The sequence below is a fragment of the Pteropus vampyrus genome, unplaced genomic scaffold (assembly GCF_000151845.1).
Source record: "Pteropus vampyrus isolate Shadow unplaced genomic scaffold, Pvam_2.0 Scaffold50, whole genome shotgun sequence".
Taxonomy (NCBI): domain Eukaryota; kingdom Metazoa; phylum Chordata; class Mammalia; order Chiroptera; family Pteropodidae; genus Pteropus; species Pteropus vampyrus.
The window spans coordinates 6,727,916-6,748,341 of record NW_011888831.1 but is presented as its reverse complement, the minus strand read 5'-3'; the positions used below and the strand labels follow the sequence as shown (position 1 = coordinate 6,748,341).

At 45.3% G+C, this 20,426-nt stretch overlaps 1 protein-coding gene across 1 annotated transcript; it reads left to right on the top strand.

Moving 5' to 3' along the window:
* Nucleotides 1–9,045: 9,045 nt before the first annotated feature.
* PIPOX (pipecolic acid and sarcosine oxidase) lies at nucleotides 9,046–19,880 on the top strand. The gene is given in 8 exon segments (XM_011360074.1): nucleotides 9,046–9,159; nucleotides 10,381–10,529; nucleotides 16,931–17,144; nucleotides 17,413–17,595; nucleotides 18,113–18,280; nucleotides 18,639–18,797; nucleotides 19,385–19,460; nucleotides 19,750–19,880. Coding segments are annotated over 8 exon segments (1,194 nt in total).
* Nucleotides 19,881–20,426: the final 546 nt, after the last annotated feature.

The following is a 20,426-nucleotide window of genomic DNA, read 5'->3' as shown; positions in this document are numbered from 1 at the left end:
CACTCACTAGCTATCAGTTTCATCATCTGCAAAATGGGGATAAAAATGCCTGCCCTGCACACCTCCCAGGGCTGTTGTGAAGATGGAATGAGATGTCTATAAAGTGAGTGCCCTGAAACCTTTAATAAGTTTATGTAATGGGGTGAGGTGTTATTGAGCAATGATAACGACCAGGGTTGTCCAGACCCCAGGGTGTCCAGAAAGCTGTTTGGATGAATTCCAGACAGACTCCCCCAGCCCATTCCACAAACCTCAGCTTTCTCCTATCCTTCAAGAATTCTGGGCAAGGAACACTGATAAGCTGTTCCAAAACCAGCTGGAATCTTCCCAATGCCTTTCTAAGCTTTTTTTTCTTCTGACCCTCTAAATATCAAGAAAACAAAGGTGGACAAGTGTGATAGGTGGAGAGTGAGAGCGAGGGAGAAAAAGAGAGAGAAAGAGAGAGCGCTTCCAAGGGCAAAGCAGGAAGCTGGGAGCCATTGGCTATATTCACCATGCCGCTGCAAACTTAGCATGGATCCTTTCAAAGTTCTGTACTAGAACCTTGCTCAGTGAGATGAGAACCAGCATGCGAGCCACAATCCCACACCTTTTATATTCCCGAAATTTCCAGATGCTGCATACCACTGTTCACCAGCTTTCTGTAGATTTTAATACTACCCAGGCCAAAACGCTGGCTGTGGTTGGGAGCTTAGGTGTGGGCAGGTTGCTGATGATGCCCAGAGTCCATCCCTGAGCCCCCTCAGGACAGCAATTATCTGTATAGTGTTTTCTTCTAAGCCTTTTTCTATATGTAACAAGATTTCACCCAGCTTCGTTCCCCAGAGGCAACTTGTGTTGCCAGTTTCCTGCTATCCTTATAGTGAGAAAACGGATTTTCTTTAAATATTTGTTCAACACTTTATTTAAAGAGATTAGGTGCTGCAAAGAGGAAGGATGAACAGAGGACCAGGTTTATCTATTGTTTGGAGCAGTTCAGCTCTGGTGGGCAATTGCATGCCCCATTCTTTAAAACAAAAGCTGTACAATAAGCAAGACCCACTCTCAGCAGAAAGCAGTTAACCTTGGTTGTGGGGTGGAGGGGATGGGGGGTGGGAGGGGCGGGCATGTCACAACCTACACCTGCATCTTATCAAAATACTCTTCCTTTTAAACAATATAGTGATTCCCTAAAGGCATCTGGTCAGCAAAATTCTCTTCTCTTTTATTCCAAATCATGATGATGCTTTAGTGTTCTATGTATCCTGGTCCTTCAGCCAAAGCCTGGCTGGTCCACCTCTAAATCTGACTCTCACGGTGGCTATTATGAGATTCCTATTCTTGCTGCCCTCTAAGGGAGGAGGCCATTCTTGCTGACGGTTGCCATTCCCCCCACCCCCCTCCCCACTCTTTGTATCTGAGGAGGAAGAGGACAGAGAATATAAATGGAGGAGGTACTGGAGAGTATTTTGGGTACTAGTAATCTGATCGCAACTGAAGTCGGAAGCCTGGTAATGGCAGGCTGAGTTATTCGGACCAATTATCCCAGTAAAAACAGCTGAAAGTGTTGTATAAAATATCAAAAACATCCTAAAAGCCCCAAAGAGCTGAGGAAATAGTAAGGCATTAACAGGACAACATAGAAAAGAAAACCAGAGCATAGAGACCACTTTTCTCTAAAAGAGCATCTGTCAATCCTAAGTTTGATTTTGATCACCTGGAATAGGGAGGGGCTTAGAAATCTAGGCTTGGTCCCTGCACATGATGGAGAATCTAATAGAAGATCCTCCCTACAATACACCAAGATCCCTGTGGCTCCACTATCAAGGTCAGGGTAGATTGAAGTACACCAGCCCAAGTTTACAGTGCCTGAGTGAGCCAGGGAACTTCAGATGGGGAACTTGGTTAAGATAACTCTGGACTGGTGGTACCCCTGGTGCCTGGCAACAGCAAGCACAATCCTCTCTAGATAGAGGCCTCTTCATATTCAAATTATTTCTATATGTTCTTTGTTCCAGTGCAGTTACCGGAACATGGTTAGAGAGAGCCACGCCTACAAGAAAATAATTCTCATGAATGAGAATCATAGAAACAAGAGACAAATGAAAAACAGCTGAGAAGATTTCACATCGTAGATTGATCAGAATAGACTATAAAAACAACCATGCTTACTGTGGTCAAAGAAATAAAAGACAAGCTTGAAAATATTTGCAGGGAATAACAAATTATGTAAGGTGACAAAATAGACTTTAAAAAACAAATAGCAATTTTAAAGATAAAAAAATCCCTACAGTAACTGCCATTAAAACTAAACCCATTAATTTAAAAGCAGCTGAGACGTAGTAGAATAGAGAATTAGCAAAGTAGAATATAATAGTAAGAAATTACCCAGAATGCAGTGCAGAGAGACAAAAAGGGGAGAGGGACAGAGAAGATAAGAGATACAGTGGATAGAGGCTCAATATATGTTTAATTAATGTCCCAGAAAGAGAGGAGGAAACAAATAGGGCAGAGGCAAATGTTTGAGAAGAGATAATGGCTGAGAGTTTTCCGGAATTGATGAAAGACACTAGTCCACAGATTCATTCAAGAGGCTGGTAAATCTCAAATGTTAAAGTCCTGTCTAAACCAGCAGCCAGATGAGAGGAGGAGGGAGGGGTACAGCTGAGAGTTGCCTTCCCAGTCCCAGCAGGCGAAACTTTCCATAAAAACCTCCATTAAGAGAAAGAGCACTAAGCTTCCCACTTCTTTAAGAAGCGGAACCCTGTGGCTTTGTTACCTGAGATTCCTGGCTCCCTTTTCCTTTCTCCCTCTTCCACTGCCTCCAGGCCTCTCCCCCAGCCAGGCCCCTGTATCCTCCCATTCATCCACAAAGGTCTTTCCTCAAATCTCTCTTTCTTGACCTCAAGGGAAGGAAAGGGGCCCCAGGCAAAAACAGAAAAAAAAAAAAAAACCCAGAAGAAAAAGAAGCAATGAGAAAGCAAAGTAAAAGACGAGTCAAGACGAGTCTTGCAAACATTGCGCTTGGGAGTTAGGGGGCCAGCCTGGAGGCAATAAGCAGAAAACAGGAATGGAAGAGTTATTATCCAGAATTCTGCTTCCCTTCCCTCTCTCCTTTCCCTCAGGCTTCCTCTGGTTCTCTGCCTCTGCAATCCTATGCCTGGCAGGACAGTGTGGGGAGGACCTGTGCTCCCACATCCGTCTAACATTTCCTAACATACAGCAACATCCGTAGTCAGGCTGCAGAGGTAGGAGAGAGGAACACCATATCTGCTTGAAAACTGGAGAATACCAGAGAGCTGAATCCCTGGAGTTATCTTCCTGCATGCTGCTGAATTTTGGTTGCCATTTGTCACCTGTCAAACCAGCCCAATCCATGCAAAACGTACTTTACTTTTCCTACCCCATTCCTCCCTGCAGCTCTCCACTTCAGAGTATCCCGATATGCAGGCTATGAAGCATGGGAAAGGAATGGTAGAGTCTCTCCAGAGAAGGAAAGAGGATTCTCACAGAGGATGCATATGTCGTCTTCATCCTGGATACACTCTAACGTGAGAATTGGGACATCAATTCCCAGCACTCTTTGATTTTTCATCTCTCCCCATGTCTGCTGAGCTTTCATGGGACCATCTCAAAAGTCTAGTGATGGGAATATATTCACTCAGATATACATGCATATATAAAGACATCTGTTTAATAAACACCTGGGTATATTTTAGGGTACCATGGTCCGATGAGTGTGCAAATATGCACATATATTTGAATAGAGCTGGAATAGAAAGACCTTGAGATAAAATTAAAAAGATTCCAGTGTTCATCTTCAGGGAAGTTTTCCCTTAGGACAATAAAAATGCCTCTTCCCTCATTTTTTACTGCATTTCCTTTTGTCTCAGTGAGGTCTGAGAACCCTTTCATAGGCTAAATGATGACTTAATATTTTCTCAGAGGTTTCAGTCCTAATTTTCAGAACTTTCCTTATTTTCCTCCCTCCCCTAGAGACTGTGTAGCAATCGAACTCTTGTATCTTGAGGAAGCAGAGTTGACCTTAATATCTGCCATTTAACAAATACAAAAACAAAGCCATGGCAGGAAGCAGAAGCCAGGGTCTCTGGGTGTTCACCTCCCCCCTCCCCCAAATTCTGGCCTGAAGGTGGGCACTGCCCTCAGCAGCTCACAAAAGGCACTGTCAGCCTTTGAAGATGTACCTTGCTGGGCCAGCCCAGATGGACCTTTCACCTCCCTCAACACCTAATACCAGATGGCTAGAGGACCACATGATTATAGGTTGCCTCCGACAGCCAGAGAAACTCATCATCTATTCAGCCAACACACATGGGTGCCTTCTCTGTCCCAAGTGCCTCCTTCACACCATAAAAGACTATACAGCCACCAGGAAGAATGTGTCGGCTCCATATGACTCAAGTGGAAGCCAAGGTAGTGGAAACAGAAACAGCAAAGTGCTGTATAGTATGCTCCTTTTGAGATTAAAACGACAATAACAACAACAACAACAACAATGGGGTGGCTCCATAATGGAATGGTTAGCACGTCTGCTTTACATGCAGAAGGTCCTGGGTAGAGCCACGGACCATATCCTGGGTGTGCCAGGCCCCCCGTGTGCACCAGGGGTGCCTGGCCCCAGGTGGGCGCCGCAAGCTCATGGGGGAAGACACCCTGCCTTCAGAGATCCAGTTCTTTAAAAAAAAAAAAAAAAGGGAGACGGCAACATCCTCCGTAGGTCAGGGGTGGAAGTAGGGCGGGGCGGGGTAGGGGGGCGGAATTAAAGAGGGGAAAAAAACAGACCCAGAATATACTGTATAAGTATGTTTGTATACCCATAGGACATCTGGAAGGACACAAAAGAAAATAGTAACAGTATTGCATGTGATAAGGAGAAAAAAGTGGCTGAGGGCAGGGTGGGAAGGAGACTTCCTTTCACAGTGTTCTCTTTTATATCTTTTAATTGTTATTCCACATGTGTGTATTATCTAAGAAAAATGACAATCAAAAGAAGACCTCTTTTTCTTAAGGAGTTTGCGGGGAAGGCAGACATGCAAACAATTACAATACACTATGCTCATGTTATCATTGAGACTAGATAGAGTGGGATGGGACTATAGGAGAGAAGCCATCCAGTGGGCTTGGGGATGTTGGGGAATTTGAAATCATCATAGCAAATGCTGGAAGCTTTCTCAGCTCAGTGCAGCCAGGGCCTAAAGAGCACAGTAAGAAGGGACCCACGGTAGAGCTGCAGGAGCAGACGAAGGCCAGAACACAAACTGCCTTATGTGCCAAATTAAGGAGTTGTAATTGTATCCTCATAGGAAATGGGCAGTTATTAAAGAATTTTCAGCAGGGAAGTGACCTGTTCAGATTTACCGTTTAGAGAGAGGACTCTGGCAGGAACATGGAAGGATAGAAAAAGGGGCAAGGATGGGGTGGGGAGATTGGTTATGAGGTTAATGCAAGAATCTAGGTGAGGGAAGGTGGATGGATGATCTGGGGCAAAGGGAGCAATGATGGAGGAGAGGGGATGAAACCAGGGACAGTCAGTGGGTCCTCAGTGTGTATGGAGACCATGTATAGGTCCAGCTCTACTGCTCTTCACTTTTTCGCACTGGCGTCCTCTGCACATTCAGGGACCCAGTCACCCCCAGCAGCTGGCAGGATGGGTTCAGAGTGGCCACTTCCTGGATGGCCTGCCTGCCTCCTTGCCCCAGCCTCCAGCTCCTTGGCAGGAGTCAGAGGAAAGAGAACTGAAGCCTCTCCCTCGCCATTCAAATTCTAGGTGTCTCTCTCTGTCTCTCTCTGTCTCTGTCTCTGTCTCTGTCTCTCACGCTCGCTCTCTCTCTCTCCCTCTCTCTCTCTCTCTCTCTCTGTGGATTTGGGTACCCTCATTATTTCTGAGCTGTACAGCTTGCTGCTTCCCTGGCTCGGCTCTCCCACCCCCATCTGCAAAGTGTCAATCAAGCCATCAGATGAGCAGTTCAGCCTTACATTCTCCATGGCTCTGTCCCAGGACATGAGCCACAATTGCTGACACACAGCAGCATGGTGTAGGGCTGTGGCTCTCCCTTTCATAGTCTTCCGGTTCAGAATGGGTGTTACAATGGAATTTGAGGGGATCGCTTCTCTCTGCCTCCCCATGTCAGGACAACCTCAATGACGGGCAACCCTGAGAGAGAGGGGAAACCTTCAGAAGTCGATTTGCTTTTCATTTTAAGGTTGGGCCATGGCCAGTGTCTGCTTTCGGAGGAGCCATTTGAAATTCTTAACAAGCAGCATTATACTTGAGTCCAGGAATCCAGGGCAAGCTTGTGAAGTAGGGATGGGGAAATGGAATTGTCATTTTATCTCTGAAGGGATATTATATTAAACAAAGGAGAGGGGGGCTAAGAGCCGCTTCGTAGCTCCCCTGGAGGATGAACAATAAGAAATGTCGGAGGGCAGCAGGAAGAACTGAGATTAGAACAAAGAAAGAACTTGCCCAGGCCCTGGAGCCAGTGACCAGGGAGATCTAAAGCATCTGTGTCCCCAGGGGATTTCTCCTTTTACAGATTGTCAGTGGAAACACAATTTTTATAGAATATGGAAACTAATGAGCATTAAACTCAATTACCTCGCCAAATTCTCTTTATCTCTTTGATAATGCACACACACACACATACACACACACACACACAACTCGCAGTTGTGATCCGTGTGTCTATTTGTGTTCTGCTTCTTTTCCTCAGTATGATTTCATATACACATTTCTGTAGAGCCCACAGTCCTCACATTTGTCATTTTGAATTGCTACATAGTATTCCATTGTGTCAATGTGCCATAGTTTGTTCAGTTATTCCCTGTGGCTGGGCTGTTTCCGATTTTTTATATTGTAAGGGCACAGCTATGAATGTCTTCAAACAAATGTCTTTTTCTTTCTTTGGATATTTCCTTGGGGTATAGTTCCCTAAGTCAAGTTTCTAGGTCAGAAGTTTTAAACAATTTTACCATTCTTGTACACTGCCCCAGCACTTTCCAGAAGGCCTAGACAATCTGGGTTGCCACCTTATTCTCTCTCTGTCCCTACAGCTCTGACAACAGATTTTTATCATTTTTATTTATTTTTGCTCATTTGATAGCCACATAATCATGCCTTGAAGTTATTTAGGAATAAATAACTTTTATTTATTTATTTAGGAATAAATAAATAAATGGGCACACTTCCATGAAGATTTACTTCTCTGGGCCCTTATATTCCTAGGAAAGGAAGGCCAGGGCTGAGAGGACAGCTCATTGCCAATGTCACTCAGAGGTGGGGGGATTCTTTGCTGGTGTCAGGCCACTGCGCTGAGGCTGGGCAGCACCCTGTGGTCACACGGATGTCTCAGTCCATTATTTTCTTCCACTCACAGTATGGCCATGAGAGAAACAGCAAAATAGTCAAGTAAAAATTATCATGAAAAGTTTTGACCATTTCCCAGTATAGCACAGAGGTTAAGGAAACAGGTTCTGGAGCAGACAAACCTGGGTTCGTATCTCAGTGCCCATGTTTAGCAGGGCAAGTTATAACCCCTCTAAGACTTAATGTCTTTGGCTGTAAAGTGGTATTTCAGTTATGGCTGCATTAAAAAACTACCCCAAGACTTAGTAGCTAAAAATGACAATTGTTTTATTCTGTCTCATGATTTTGTAGGTCAGGAATTCAGATGGGGCTTGGCTGGGTAATTCTTTTGTTCCATGTGGCATAAATTGGGTTACTCAGTGGTATTTAGCTGGTGGCTGGGTTGGGCTGGGGGTCCAAAATGGCTTCATTCTTATGTCTGGCTCTCCATGTGGTCTTAGGGACCATGCATATGGTCTCTCCTGGACCTCTAACATGGAGGCTCGGGGCTCCAACAACGAATGCTTCAAGACAAGAAGAGGAAGCTCGGTCTCTTAAGGCCTGGGCTAGAAAGTGTCCCAGTGTCATTTCCGTCATATTCTATTGGTCAAGCAGTCACAGAGCCCGTGATAGGAAGAGTGACAAAGAATTTGGGGCCATCTTTAACATGCCATAAGTAGGGATAAAAATACTTATGCCTGGGACTATAAAGATTGAATGAGACAATATATGCAGAGGCAGTTTTACCGTGAAGCTAATGAAACTTCAACCATGGGGCTCCTTAATTACATGATCTCTTCCAAGTCCTAGCACCTAATTTTGCATTCATAATTTTTTTTTCCTTTTCTTAAAGAGGACCCCCAAATTGTATAGGAATCAGGCTCTATCATTCCTGGCTCTGTCCAGAATGCATGTGGAAGTATTTACTTAGCACACTGCCTGGCCCAGAGAGAACACTCGCTATAGGGCCCTTCCATGCCCAAGGCTGGCACCTAGTCCCCGTGTGTGCCTCAGGAGAAGGCTCTTCCTCTTACTCCGTCCTTTCCATTTGTTCAGGATCATTTCTTCTTCTCCTTTAAAAAAAAAAATGAAAGTAAAACATGCTGGGAATAATTTCATAATCACAAAACTGCCCTCTCAATTGGCCCCTGCGTCTCTCCCTGATCTCGCCACCCACCAGGGAGGTGGACTTTACCCTGGGCATAGTGCCAAATTCTTAGCTCAGCCCTCTAGAATCTCCAAAGGAAATCAGGCTGAAGAGAGGGAAACCAGCAGGGGGAAGCAGCATTCCTGGTGCCCAGCTTGGTCTAGGAGGCATTGAAATTCCAGGGCCGAAGTCCCAGAGACAAAGATCATAATGAGACAGGAAGGTGGCATAGGAAGGAGCCCATTTGCATGACAATAATTGAGCCAAGAATAGAAAGCTAGAGGGATGCAAGGGTGAGGCTGGCAGCTGAGCTGGGCTAAACCTCACAAATCAGACTACACAGCTCTGCTCTGCAGGGGAGGTGGAGGCTGAGCCCTGTGCCAGGTTTTGGAGGAAGGAGGAGCAGAGAGAAGGACACAGCCCCAGAGGATTGTGGGAATGTTGGCCAGGCTGGTCTTTGCCCTACTCTTCCTCTTTCAGCCCAGAGCCTACTTTGTTTGCCTTCTCCTTTGTGTGTGGGCTCTGTGGCTACAGGGCTGATTTAGTGGGCATCATGGCTGCTCCGAAAGATCTCTGTGATGCCATTGTGATTGGGGCAGGCACCCAGGGCTGCTTCACTGCATACCATCTGGCCAAACATGGAAAGAGGGTCCTTTTGCTGGAGCAGGTACTGTGTCCCCTCTACACTCCTGACCTTAGGAAATGTCTGTCTCTCTCCCTCTAGAGAGGGTTTTCCAGAGCTAGCAGGCTCAAGGGGTAAGGACAAAGGACCGGATCATCACAAATTCTGTGCAATTTGTAGCTTAGCTGTCAGGAGTGTTTCATGACAATGCAAAGAAAGTTCTACCCTCCCTAAGACCCACATTGGGTTTCTAGGCACATTTCCTCTTTTTACTACCCCAGTTCCTGCCCTTGACCAAGAAGTGTTCCAGGTCCTGTTCTCTTCTTTCTTGTCACCCAGCCCCTTCTTTGCCAAAATGGTTGATCTGACCTAGAAAGAGAACCAGTTCTGTTTTGGGTAACCTTAAGTAAAGACAGTTTTGCCTAGCGGCAAAGGCTGATTTGTCAGCCTCAGAGGTAGGGTTCATCCTGGTATATTCCCGGCCTCTCACCTTAGAACCCAGCAGAGGCTTCTGTTTTTTCTCCCACCTCCAGAAAATAGCAACCTCTTTCTTTGATACACAGGAATAAGACTTAGGTTTTATTATTTTCTTACAGAAAAGGTGTTCCCATGCAGTGCAGTCTACAGTGACCATTGCACATGCTGGTGGGCTTGTTTATCAACAGGGTCCTTCCTGGGATAGGTTTAGCCAGCCTACTTTCTGAAGGTTTCTATCTTCTCATTCTGCCTAGAGCTATCCAGGTTAGTTTTAGTTTATTCTTCTTGGTAATGAACTGGAGTGTTTAGAAACCTTTTTCATTTATCTATCAGTTTTCTCAAAGCCTAAGGGATTCTTGCTTCAAGATTTTAGGAAACTCTTCATCTTTTTGCTAAATCCCAAGTGGTTTCCTTGTCCTGAGTGATCTTAAGCCACAGAGAAATAGTCAGTATGTTTTCTTGTCCATAAAACGAGGGGCTAGACTAGTATGATCTCAAAGATTCTTTCTAATTCTGCTTCTCTATGAGTTTAAGTGAGATAGTGTAGCAGCAGAATGACTGAAGACTAACAAAAGGACTTTGGGATATGAATGATGTTAGCAAAAAAGGAGGCTGAGTTAGTGATATGCAGAACTCTGTTCTAATAGTCAGAACTTGGTCAAAAAGGGAGAATGTATGGAAATATTTGAAGAATAAGTGCTCTTGATTGACAGCACGTGATGGACTGGTTTCTAAAGCGGGGGGCGGGCAGTGCAAGGGGTAATAGCTTCTCTTATTCTCCATTTCCAGTTCTTCCTACCACACTCCTGAGGAAGTTCCCATGGACAGAGCCGGATAATCCGAAGGGCATACCTTGAAGACTTTTACGCCCAGATGATAGATGAGTGCTACCAGATATGGGCCCAGCTGGAGCAAGAGACTGGAACCCAATTATACAGGTTTGGGTAGAAGGAGGAATGTCTTGAATCATGGGGCCTGGTTCTTCCAGTATATGAGGGGCCAGTGCCATGAACACTCGAAATGCAATGGAGGGACACAGGGTCTAGGGAAGTACCAGATGCATAGAAGCATTCTGCTCCCTGTCACTAGATCTCTCCACAGTTCCAGTGGCTCCCTCTAGGCTCTGAGTTCCAGGACTGGGTTCAGACCATGTGCCCAAGGCTGGCAGAAGTTGTATCTATATCTCTGTGGAATCATCTGAGATTCTTTTAGGGCAGGGACTGATACAGAAAAGGAGGCTGCTGTCTTGATTCTTTATATTCCTACTAGTATCCTAACCTTTCATACTGCATACAGCTCCCAACTCCCAGAGTGACTCCGAAAAATCCATTCCGTTCTCTCTGAATACTTCCTCTCATAGGAAAAAAAATAGGGATGCTCCTCAGACCCCATTGCTTGCTAGAGAGTGAGCCTGCAGCTCTCTCCTTATTGCCCTCATGGATCTCTCTAACCCTTAAGACCCTCTTCTCACTGACCTTTCAAACACACATGGAGAAGAAGGCAGACAACCTGTGAGGGAAAGAGAACTTTAACCACCCACCCCAGTTCCCTTCCCATCTTCTCTGTGGCTTTTAACTGAACTTCCTACAAAACTCTGGCTCTACCCTACAGGGTGGCAGTTATTTTAATGGCCAGGAACCAAGAGGTTACTGTTCTGTTGCAGAAACCCCATTAACTTAAGAACAAAGTGAAATCCATTATGCAAATAGAGCTAGGGCAGCTAATTACAGATTTATTCCAGAGGCAGTTAATGCACCCAGCACCCAAATAAAAGAGCATGTCTTGCTGAGGGGTGGCTTGGCAAAGGGACCCCTCTCTGTCAGCCATCTGTGAATACTGCTGAGTATCTTGTGCTGAGGCCTTGGAGGGCACACTTCTCCCCAGCAGACAAGGAGGTGACTAAAAGAGATATTAGAAGAGTCTGGAATCTTTCAGATGGAAGATGATTCCGGAGTCAGACAGGCTTGAATGTGCCTTTGTGCTCTACTTTTTACCAGCTGTGTGACCTTGGAAAAGTTTCTATATCTCTCTGTGTCTCATTTTTCTCATGGGGGTTTTGTGAGGATTAAATGAAACTCTTATGAAATGCTTGGCACAGTGCCTAGAGCCTTTTAATAAATGGCAGTTCCTTCTACGTATTCTGGGCCAGCCATGTCCTACCTCCATTGAGCCAGGGAGCAAAAAGGGTGGGAGGAGACACATGGAATGCAGCAACCATGGACATCATGGGGAGCGGCTGCTGAAGTGGGAGAGAGGAAAGGGACCCTTGGGAAGGAGATTCTCATATGCTCACAATCTTCGTTTTTGGCAGGAGGACAGGAAATTGGAAGGGCTCTGGTACTAGGCAGTCCTGGCTCTATATATCAGCTCTGACACATTTAGCTGTGTGATTTAGAGCAAGTTGTTTAACCTCTGTGGGCCTCAGCTTTCTCATCTGTAAAGTAGGGGTAATAATACCTATTTCATGGGGCTATTGTGATGATAAGTATGTAAAGGGCTTAGAATAGTTAGTACTTGACAAATCATCATCATTATATACTTGCTGCTTATAGTAAGAAACTAAGGATGTTCTAAAAGTACTTGATACATGTTAACTCATTTAATTATCCGCACAACCATTAGAGGGTTGCTACTAAGTAATCAGGGACTTAACCTGTTAGTGAAAATCATAGACATCCTATACTCTTAGTTTAGAACAGGGCTTGGCTATTTTTTACTGTAAATGGCCACATAGTAAGTATTTTAGGCTTTGCAGGCATATGGTCTCTGTTGCAACTATTCAACTCTGCCAATTACTCAACTCTGCCACTGCAGTGTAAAAGCAGCCACAGATAACATGTAAACAAATGAGCATGGCTGTGTTCCAATAAAACTTTATTTATGAACATGGAAATTTCATATAATTTTCATGTCATGAAATATCCTTCTTTTGCTTTTTATCAACCATTTAAAAATATAAAAACCATCTTGGCTTGTGCAACAGACAAAAACAAGAGTCAGACCTTATTTGGTCCCTGGGTGGTAGTTGGCTAGACTCCTGGTTTAGTTACTTTGTGTACCTCCTGTCTCCAAACAAGTTCATGGCTAAGTCATCCCAGATCAGAAGACTACTAATGCACATTTACAGACAGGTACATATCATAGACTTTCTTAAAAGGCCATTCTGATGTCTCATAGCTTCAATTTTGAAAAAGAAAGAGTAGAGTGAATATGCTTTGAAAAATCTTTTGAGTCCTATAGAGTGCTAGGTGTTATTTTTTAAAAATATATTTTTATTAAAATGTAGCTAACGTACAATATGGTATTAGTTTCAAGTATACACCATAGTTATTCAACATTTATATACCTGAGGAAGTGATCACCATGATAAATCCAGCAATCATCGGACACTGTACAATGCTGTCACAATATTATTGACTATATTCCCTATGCTGTATATCACATCCCCATGACTTGTTTGTTTTATTTTATACCTGGAAATTTGAACCTCTTATTCCCCTTCACCTTTTAGGTTTTATTATATATCATCATCATCATCATCATCATCATCATCATCAACAAGTCCTTTCTTATGGCTAACTTTATTTACTCAGGCACACTAATTTATTTGGTGCTTTTACTTAGTAGGAACACAGAACAGATACTTCCCATTCCAATTCTTTTAGCTTTTGTTCTTAATTCTGATTCTCTAAATGACTCATCGTCTTTGTGGTTCTTATTCTCCTAGGTTCTTCTGGAAGAACCAGCACAATATGATAATTTAATTGATAGATATGAATGTATTTACTTAATGCTATTTGATGATGATTGGGAAAAAAATAACACGTTCAGGAGTTGGTAGTTAAGGTGGTTGTCCAATTCTTTTTATTCTGTTCTGCCACTTCCTGTGACAGTGGCATACTAAACATGGGTGAGCTCAGGATATTTGCATATATTCTGGAAACAGACTGTGACACATGTGTCAGATCACAAGGTCTGAATCTTTTGTGATGTGTACAGCCAGGATGCTGATAGCGAGAGCAAATCCCAGCTCTGAGGCCCCTTTCTTTACTGCCCCGCCTTTTTCCTTTGAGTCCTACTATCTAGCTCCTGACCTGGGCTGCCCCCGCTTAGCTGACAATATCAGACGAGATCACAGCCGTAGGCAGTACAGCTGCTGGCAACCCGGTGGCCCCCTCCACAGCTGCTGCTTCCCGTGTCTGCGAAGTGTCTGGCTTGTCAGCCACATCCCCTCCCTGGAGCAGTCTTTGTTAACCAATTCCACCTCGGCCCACTGAGCAGAAGATGAAACGCCAAGAGCTCCTTCAAAACCAACAAAGGCAGCAGCCATTACCAAGTCCCTATTAGAATCCCTTCCCCAAGGTGACTCTGAGAGCTGGCTTGCCTGGCACTTTTAACCCAGAGAGGAGAAAGCTGGATTCTGGGGTGGGAGATGGGAGATGTGGGGAGAGCTATCTGCCCCTTCTAATTCCTCCCCATTCCATTCTGCCCCCTGTCCTTTTATAATAACTAGGGGAAATCCCTAATCGCCAACTTCCCACATCATGTCTGTGGCTTTAGTTGGGACATAGAGCCAACAAGACCCTCGGGAGGAATCTTTGATTTACCTCTTCCTAGTGCTGGATCCAGCTAGGATTGGGAAGAGGGTGCAATTCATAACAAATGCTCTGCACTCAGCTGATGGCGTTCTGGGAGTTGGGCGCTGCATGCTTTTCAGGATTCCCTGACCACCCAGCCTCACTTCAAGGTGACCTTTTTCTAGGCCAGCCCTTACTAGTCATTTCTTTTTCTTTCAATGCCCTTGTCCCTTCTCACCCTTCTCCTTCCCAAATTTTAGATCCTAGGTCTGAGCAAAAAAAGAGGAGAGGGAGGCCCAGAGCACAGGGGTGAGAAATTGATTCAGAACGAGCAGTCTGTTTGTTGGGATCTAGGAAAAGCCATTAAGAAAATAAGCACTTAAATGATTTTCAATCTGCCCATGGAAGTCATCTATCTTCATACTGAGGGGAAAAGGCCCATTCTCCAATCCTGGTTTTGATTGACTGATTTCCAATTCTCTAAGCATTTCCCACAGGAGCCTCTCACCTATCTCCCCTAATGATAGGGCTTTGCATTTCCAGGCAGCGTTTTACATTTATTTCTGATTTGCTCATAATGGTCAAAAATCTCTCTCCAATCCAAGGCATTTCTCCAGCAGTGCATGGTTTCCCTCAGGCCAAATAGTTCAGCTATGATCCATGGAAAATGAGAATTTCCCAAATGCATCTTCGGACTAGGGGAGGGTCCAGCATCACAAATTCAGATGGAAAATTTCTCACTGTTAGATCAATATCTCGGCTAAGAAATAAATGCCACAGGGGCAGAGAGCTGGAGCAAAATGATTACGATCAGCACAATTACATTCACCGGCAGAATCAGCTCGCTGATTACTCCTTGGGATGGGGAGCTCCCCCTTCATCCACCACAGGATGGCTTGGGAATGAGAACGTCACTCAACGTTTCATAATTTGACAGATTTGCCCATTGTCTTGGCACGAGTTCATTTTCTCCATAGAGTACATTCCCTTAAGAGTTCTTATTTCCGGGAAGAGAGGAAGGAAAGAGAGAAACTAGGAAAGAAGGAAAGAAACAAGGAAGGAAGGAGAAAGGAAAGGAACTAAATCTCAGCGCCTATGAGAGATCGAAGGCTGTTATATTGCAGGCAGGGTTAGGATATGCTGCTGTGGAATTTCCCGGCCAGGAATCTGACAGTATGACTGCTAAGGTGAGGGTTAAGCCAGGTCTTCTTTCACAGAATTCTCCCCAGCAACAACCTCATTGGGCAAAAAAAAGCTCAAGAACATATGCTTGGGTGACTTCTTAATTACCTTGTTGACCAAGAAGTTTACTAGGCAAGTTTTCATTACCTGAAGACCTGAATCTGAAGTTCTTTTAGGGGCCACAGGAAAAATACTGTCTGCTGGCTATGAGGATTTCTCCAGCATCCTTCTCCAGTTTTGATGAGGCAGAGGCACTCATTGCTTTCTCACCAGCAGTGAATGCTGGGTAGGCGGGGGCCATAGCAAATGAATTGGGCACGCTGCGCGGCTCTGTGTACTGACACCAGCCTTGGGGCCCACTGTGGCCCTACCCCCTCCCAATCTTCTCTTTAATCCCCCAACCAGATAATGTGGGATTTGGAAGCGTGTAATATCCATGAGACTCCATTATAGGCTATTACGAGCTTTATACGCAGTACCTGGGGGATGTACCAGACTGATGCTGGCCACTTCGGCAGCTGAAACTAAGAGGGACAACAGGAATGGTTCCAAGGGCCAAAATGACCTTTCCATTGTTTAGATCAGTTTCCGCAAAAAGGGAGCTTTGGGTTATTGTGACAGAGAGATAGAAAGCATTAAAGAGAAACTGCTTTCGCTCTCTTAGGGGGTAAGAAGCATAGAGGGAAATCTAAAAATCATAGAATCACTGAATTAATTGTTGGGGCCCCAGTAGCCCATCTACAGGTGTTTCTGCATGAAGGTGCTATTGGCATTTGGGTGGGATCTTCCTGAGCACTGCAGGTTTAGCATCCCTGGTCCCTACCCACTAAATGTGAGTGGCAACCTCCAGGCATTATGACAAGTGAAAAAAATGTCCATGCCATTTCCACATGCCCCAGATCAGGGACAATACCACTCTGGTGTGGAACCACCAATAGTCCAACAGATCTGTTACAGAGGAGAAGTCCGGGTCTTGGAGCAGTGAGCGACCAGAGCAAGGTCACAGGGAATGCCAGGACTGGAACCAGAGCCAGATCGTCTAATTTATGACCCTTTCCACAAAGCAGGTACCTTTTGGAAAGGAATCGAGATACAGACAGACACACAGAAAGGGACGAAAAAATTATATGACAAGAAAAGGGACAGGAAAACGAGGGTCAAGAATAGAGATGAAAATAGTGAATGCGATCAAGGGCCAGGAGGAAGGAGAAGACATCACATCAAATTCATTGAACACCTACTTCTTTCTAGGTGTGGAGATAAAAGAAAAGACTTAGGATCTCTGCCCTCAATGTCGGGATGGATCCTGAGAAGCGGGGATGAAGGATAAGTAAACCTATACACAGTGAGAGCCAAGGGCAGACTTGAGAATGAGCTAGAAGTCAGCTCATAACACTGTGACTCTTAACGACAGAATCTAGATGACTTTACTTGTTTTCCTAACGTGAGGCTGGGGCTCTTCTTGATGCCTGGCCGGGGACCCTTGCTGAAGGATGAGAGAGACTGGCCCAGGGCCCTCACACGCTCCTTCACCCCAGGTGAGTTTGTTTTTGTTTTGTTTTGTTTTGTTTTTTAAACAGGCAGACTGGACTACTGCTGCTGGGAATGAAAGAGAATCCTGAATTAAAGACAATGCACGCGACTTTGTCTAGGCAGGGGGTAGAACACCAATGTCTTTCATCTGAGGAACTGAAGCAATGTTTCCCCAATATTCGGCTGACCAGGGGGGAAGTGGGGCTCTTGGACAAGTCCGGAGGAGTTCTCTATGCAGACCATGCCCTCAGAGCTCTCCAGGTGATTGATATTGTGCAGTACTGCGGGCAACATGCCTGGTCTGGGCATCCTGGGTTCCAGTCAGTCATCCCTCTGACCCCCTGCTGGATGAGATCCTTTGCCATGCCGGCTTAGGCTTGACCTTTGGGCAGGGCACTTTTATATACCTTGCTAGGCCTTGTCAATACGGGAGAAGAGATCTAGGTTCTGCCCTAAATGAATGACTCTTTCTCTAAAAGGGTGAACCACATACATAACCATTTGCTCTTCTCTACTTCTGCTCTTTCAGGATGCAATTCAACAGCTGGGAGGCATAGAGCATGATGGAGAGAAGGTGATGGAGATAAAACCAGGGCTACCGGTCTTGGTGAAAACCACCTCCAAGAGTTCCTAAGCTGAGAACTTGATCATCACTGCAGGTCCTTGGACCAACCAACTGCTCCATCCCCTGGGAATTGAGCTGCCTCTCCAGGTGAAAGGAACTGGGAGCTGGAAAAGAAACTTTGAAGTTAAACGGACTCATGTTTGAGTCCTGGGTCTGCCACTTGCTAGTGGACAACTTTGGGCAAATTAATTCACCTCACTGAGCCTCAGTTTCATAACCTGTAAAATGGGGGATAGGGATGTTGCAGAATTAAATTAAATAATATATATAAAACCCTCAGGAGATGGCCTGGCCTATAATAAGCATTCAGTAAAATGAGGTATTATTAACTTCTGGAGGGAAAAAAGGAAGGCTGGGTACAGTTATGGGAGAAGATTAAGAATGGGGGAAGAGATAGAGATTCAGAGATTTTTGTGCACCATGACACAATGTAACATGTAAATGACGTGAGAATTAGGTGAAAAAAAAAAAAAAGATGTATGATTTAATCAGGGCATCTGGGTTTGTATTGAAAGACTATAGGACCCCAGAAGAAACTGTTCTCGTTGTCTTAGAGTTCCCTGGCTTTCCCCCTTTATTTCCCACTTCCTCTCCCTGCTTCAAGACCCTGCGGATCAATTTGTTACTGGAAAGAGAAGGTTACTGGAAAGAGAAGGTTCCTGGAAGCTATGGTGTGTCCCAGGCCTTTCCATGCTTTCTGGGCCTGGGCCTCAGCCTAGCGCCCCACCATATCTATGGGCTGCCCTCCAGGGAGTACCCAGGGCTGATGAAGGTGAGTGAAAGGCTGAGAGAAGGCTAGTAGGGGCCCATGCAGATTTGGGGGAGCCGCTGTAACTTCCCTCATCAGATTCCATCAAATCCTAGTGGGCAGCAGCCAGATTCGCTACTTGCAAATGCAAGACCCATAGCTGTCCTGAGGCTCAGCAAAGGGAGCCCTTCCTTTGCAAACAGAGTGCTGGCAGGGACTGGACAGCTAGGCAACCTGGCGTGGCAACAAGCAGCATCTGTCAGGAGTGGGGAGGGCTGGGATGATGAATGGGGGGCATTCTGTGTATAAGCCTGCCCCTGGGCTGGGCGGGTATGGGGGAAGGCTGGCCCTCACAGCTCACAGTGCTCTGATTGGGAGCCAGGTCTGCTATCACCACGGCAACAATGCAGATCCCGAGGAGCGGGACTGCCCCTCAGCATTCTCAGACATCCAAGATGTCCAAATCCTGAGCTGCTTTGTCAGAGATCACTTACCTGACCTACAGCCTGAGCCTGCCATCATGGAGCACTGCATGTACACGGTAAGGGTGCGGGCAGCCGGACCAGACCTCTCACAGTCCTGGAGAACAAGGGAAAGAGACAAACAGGCCTTGAGCTGCTCAGGCCAGACTCTGTTTGACCCCTGATACAGTGTGTGACTTGAAACAAAGGAGTTCATTTCTGTGGGTCGGTTCACCTCTAGCAGAGAGGGCCCATTAGAGGTTATTCATATTTCTTTTCATTAGGAAACTAGGCTTATGCCTGGCAGTCCTTCACAATGTTTCCCAGAAGGGCTCTAAAAGACTTTTTGGCAAGACATTCTAGTTGAGCAGGCCTTAGGGACAAAGAGAAGAGACAGATGTCAGCAGGGCCTGAGGCATCTTGGCTAAGTTAGTTTACACGCATTAACTGAGCACCTACTGTGTTCATAGCTCTGTGCAAGAAGAGAGGCAGATGGACAAATGAGAAAGTCTGGCATACCCAAAGGGGGAACTGGCGTGAAGAGAGCATTCCTATGCTGAATTCCTATTCTTTCTGGAAAAAATTACGGCCGCGTCTCCTCCCTTCTGAGCCTGTAGTTCTTCCTCCTCTATCCTCAGAGGACGCAGATGTGACTGTTTCTTTCTAGAATACCCCTGATGAGCACTTCATTCTGGACCGACACCCAAAGTACGACAACATTGTCATTGGTGCTGGATTCTCTGGTGAGCCCGAGGAAGGGAAGCTGGGGTGCCTTCAAGCTGAACTACCTCAGTGCCAGGCAAAGTGGTGTTTTCCATGCTCTTAGCTGGCTAGATAGGGACCAAAGCCTAGATACTGAGTGTATAAGGGTCTGGCAGGGCAATTGGAGAAGGGGCACTCATAGTGGGAGGCAACTTCTGGATTTGGGATATGATCAAGAGAATCAAGCCTATCTGTGGACTGTGCAGAGGACTTCCAGAGGGCCCAGCCCTGTCTCTGAGGATGCTTGACAACCTGTTTTCCTTTTTCTAGGGCATGGATTCAAGCTGTCCCCTGTTGTGGGCAAGATCTTGTATGAATTAAGCATGAAATTAACACCATACTATGGCTTGACACCTTTTCGAATCAGCCACTTCCCTGGCCTGGGCAAAGCTCTCCTTTGATCCCTAACCAGCAGCCTCCCTTTGGTGCACAGGAGCTGGGAATAAAGCCCTTTGCTGGAGAAATTTTCTCAGATGGAGAAAGTGTCTGTGAGATGTCCTTTTCTCCTGGTTTCTTGAGTTCCTAGCAAACACCAGATGATTGAGTTTACCTTCTTCTTTTCCTGGCCAGCTCCCCAATCCCAAGATTTTTTTCTTTTTCTTTCTCTCTCTCTCTTTCTTTCTTTTTCTTTTTCTTTTCTTTTTCTTTTTTTTTTTTTTTTTTTGCTTCCAGAAGGTCAATCAGATATTCTATAATCACAGAATAGCAAGGACCTTTGAGGTGGATGTCTTAATGATGAGGGGACATAAGGGCTCAGGAGACAAAAGCACTTGCTAAGATTCTCTTCACTGGGGCATTTGATGAACTTGAGACGGATTTTACTGAAGCTGTCCAGGAGACGGTAAACAAGGTGATTTGTAGATGACTGCTACCCTTAGAGTTCCTTTTCCTAAAACTAATTCCCTTTCCCTCCATCACAAACTCCCATAAAATCTGGCTCATCTTGG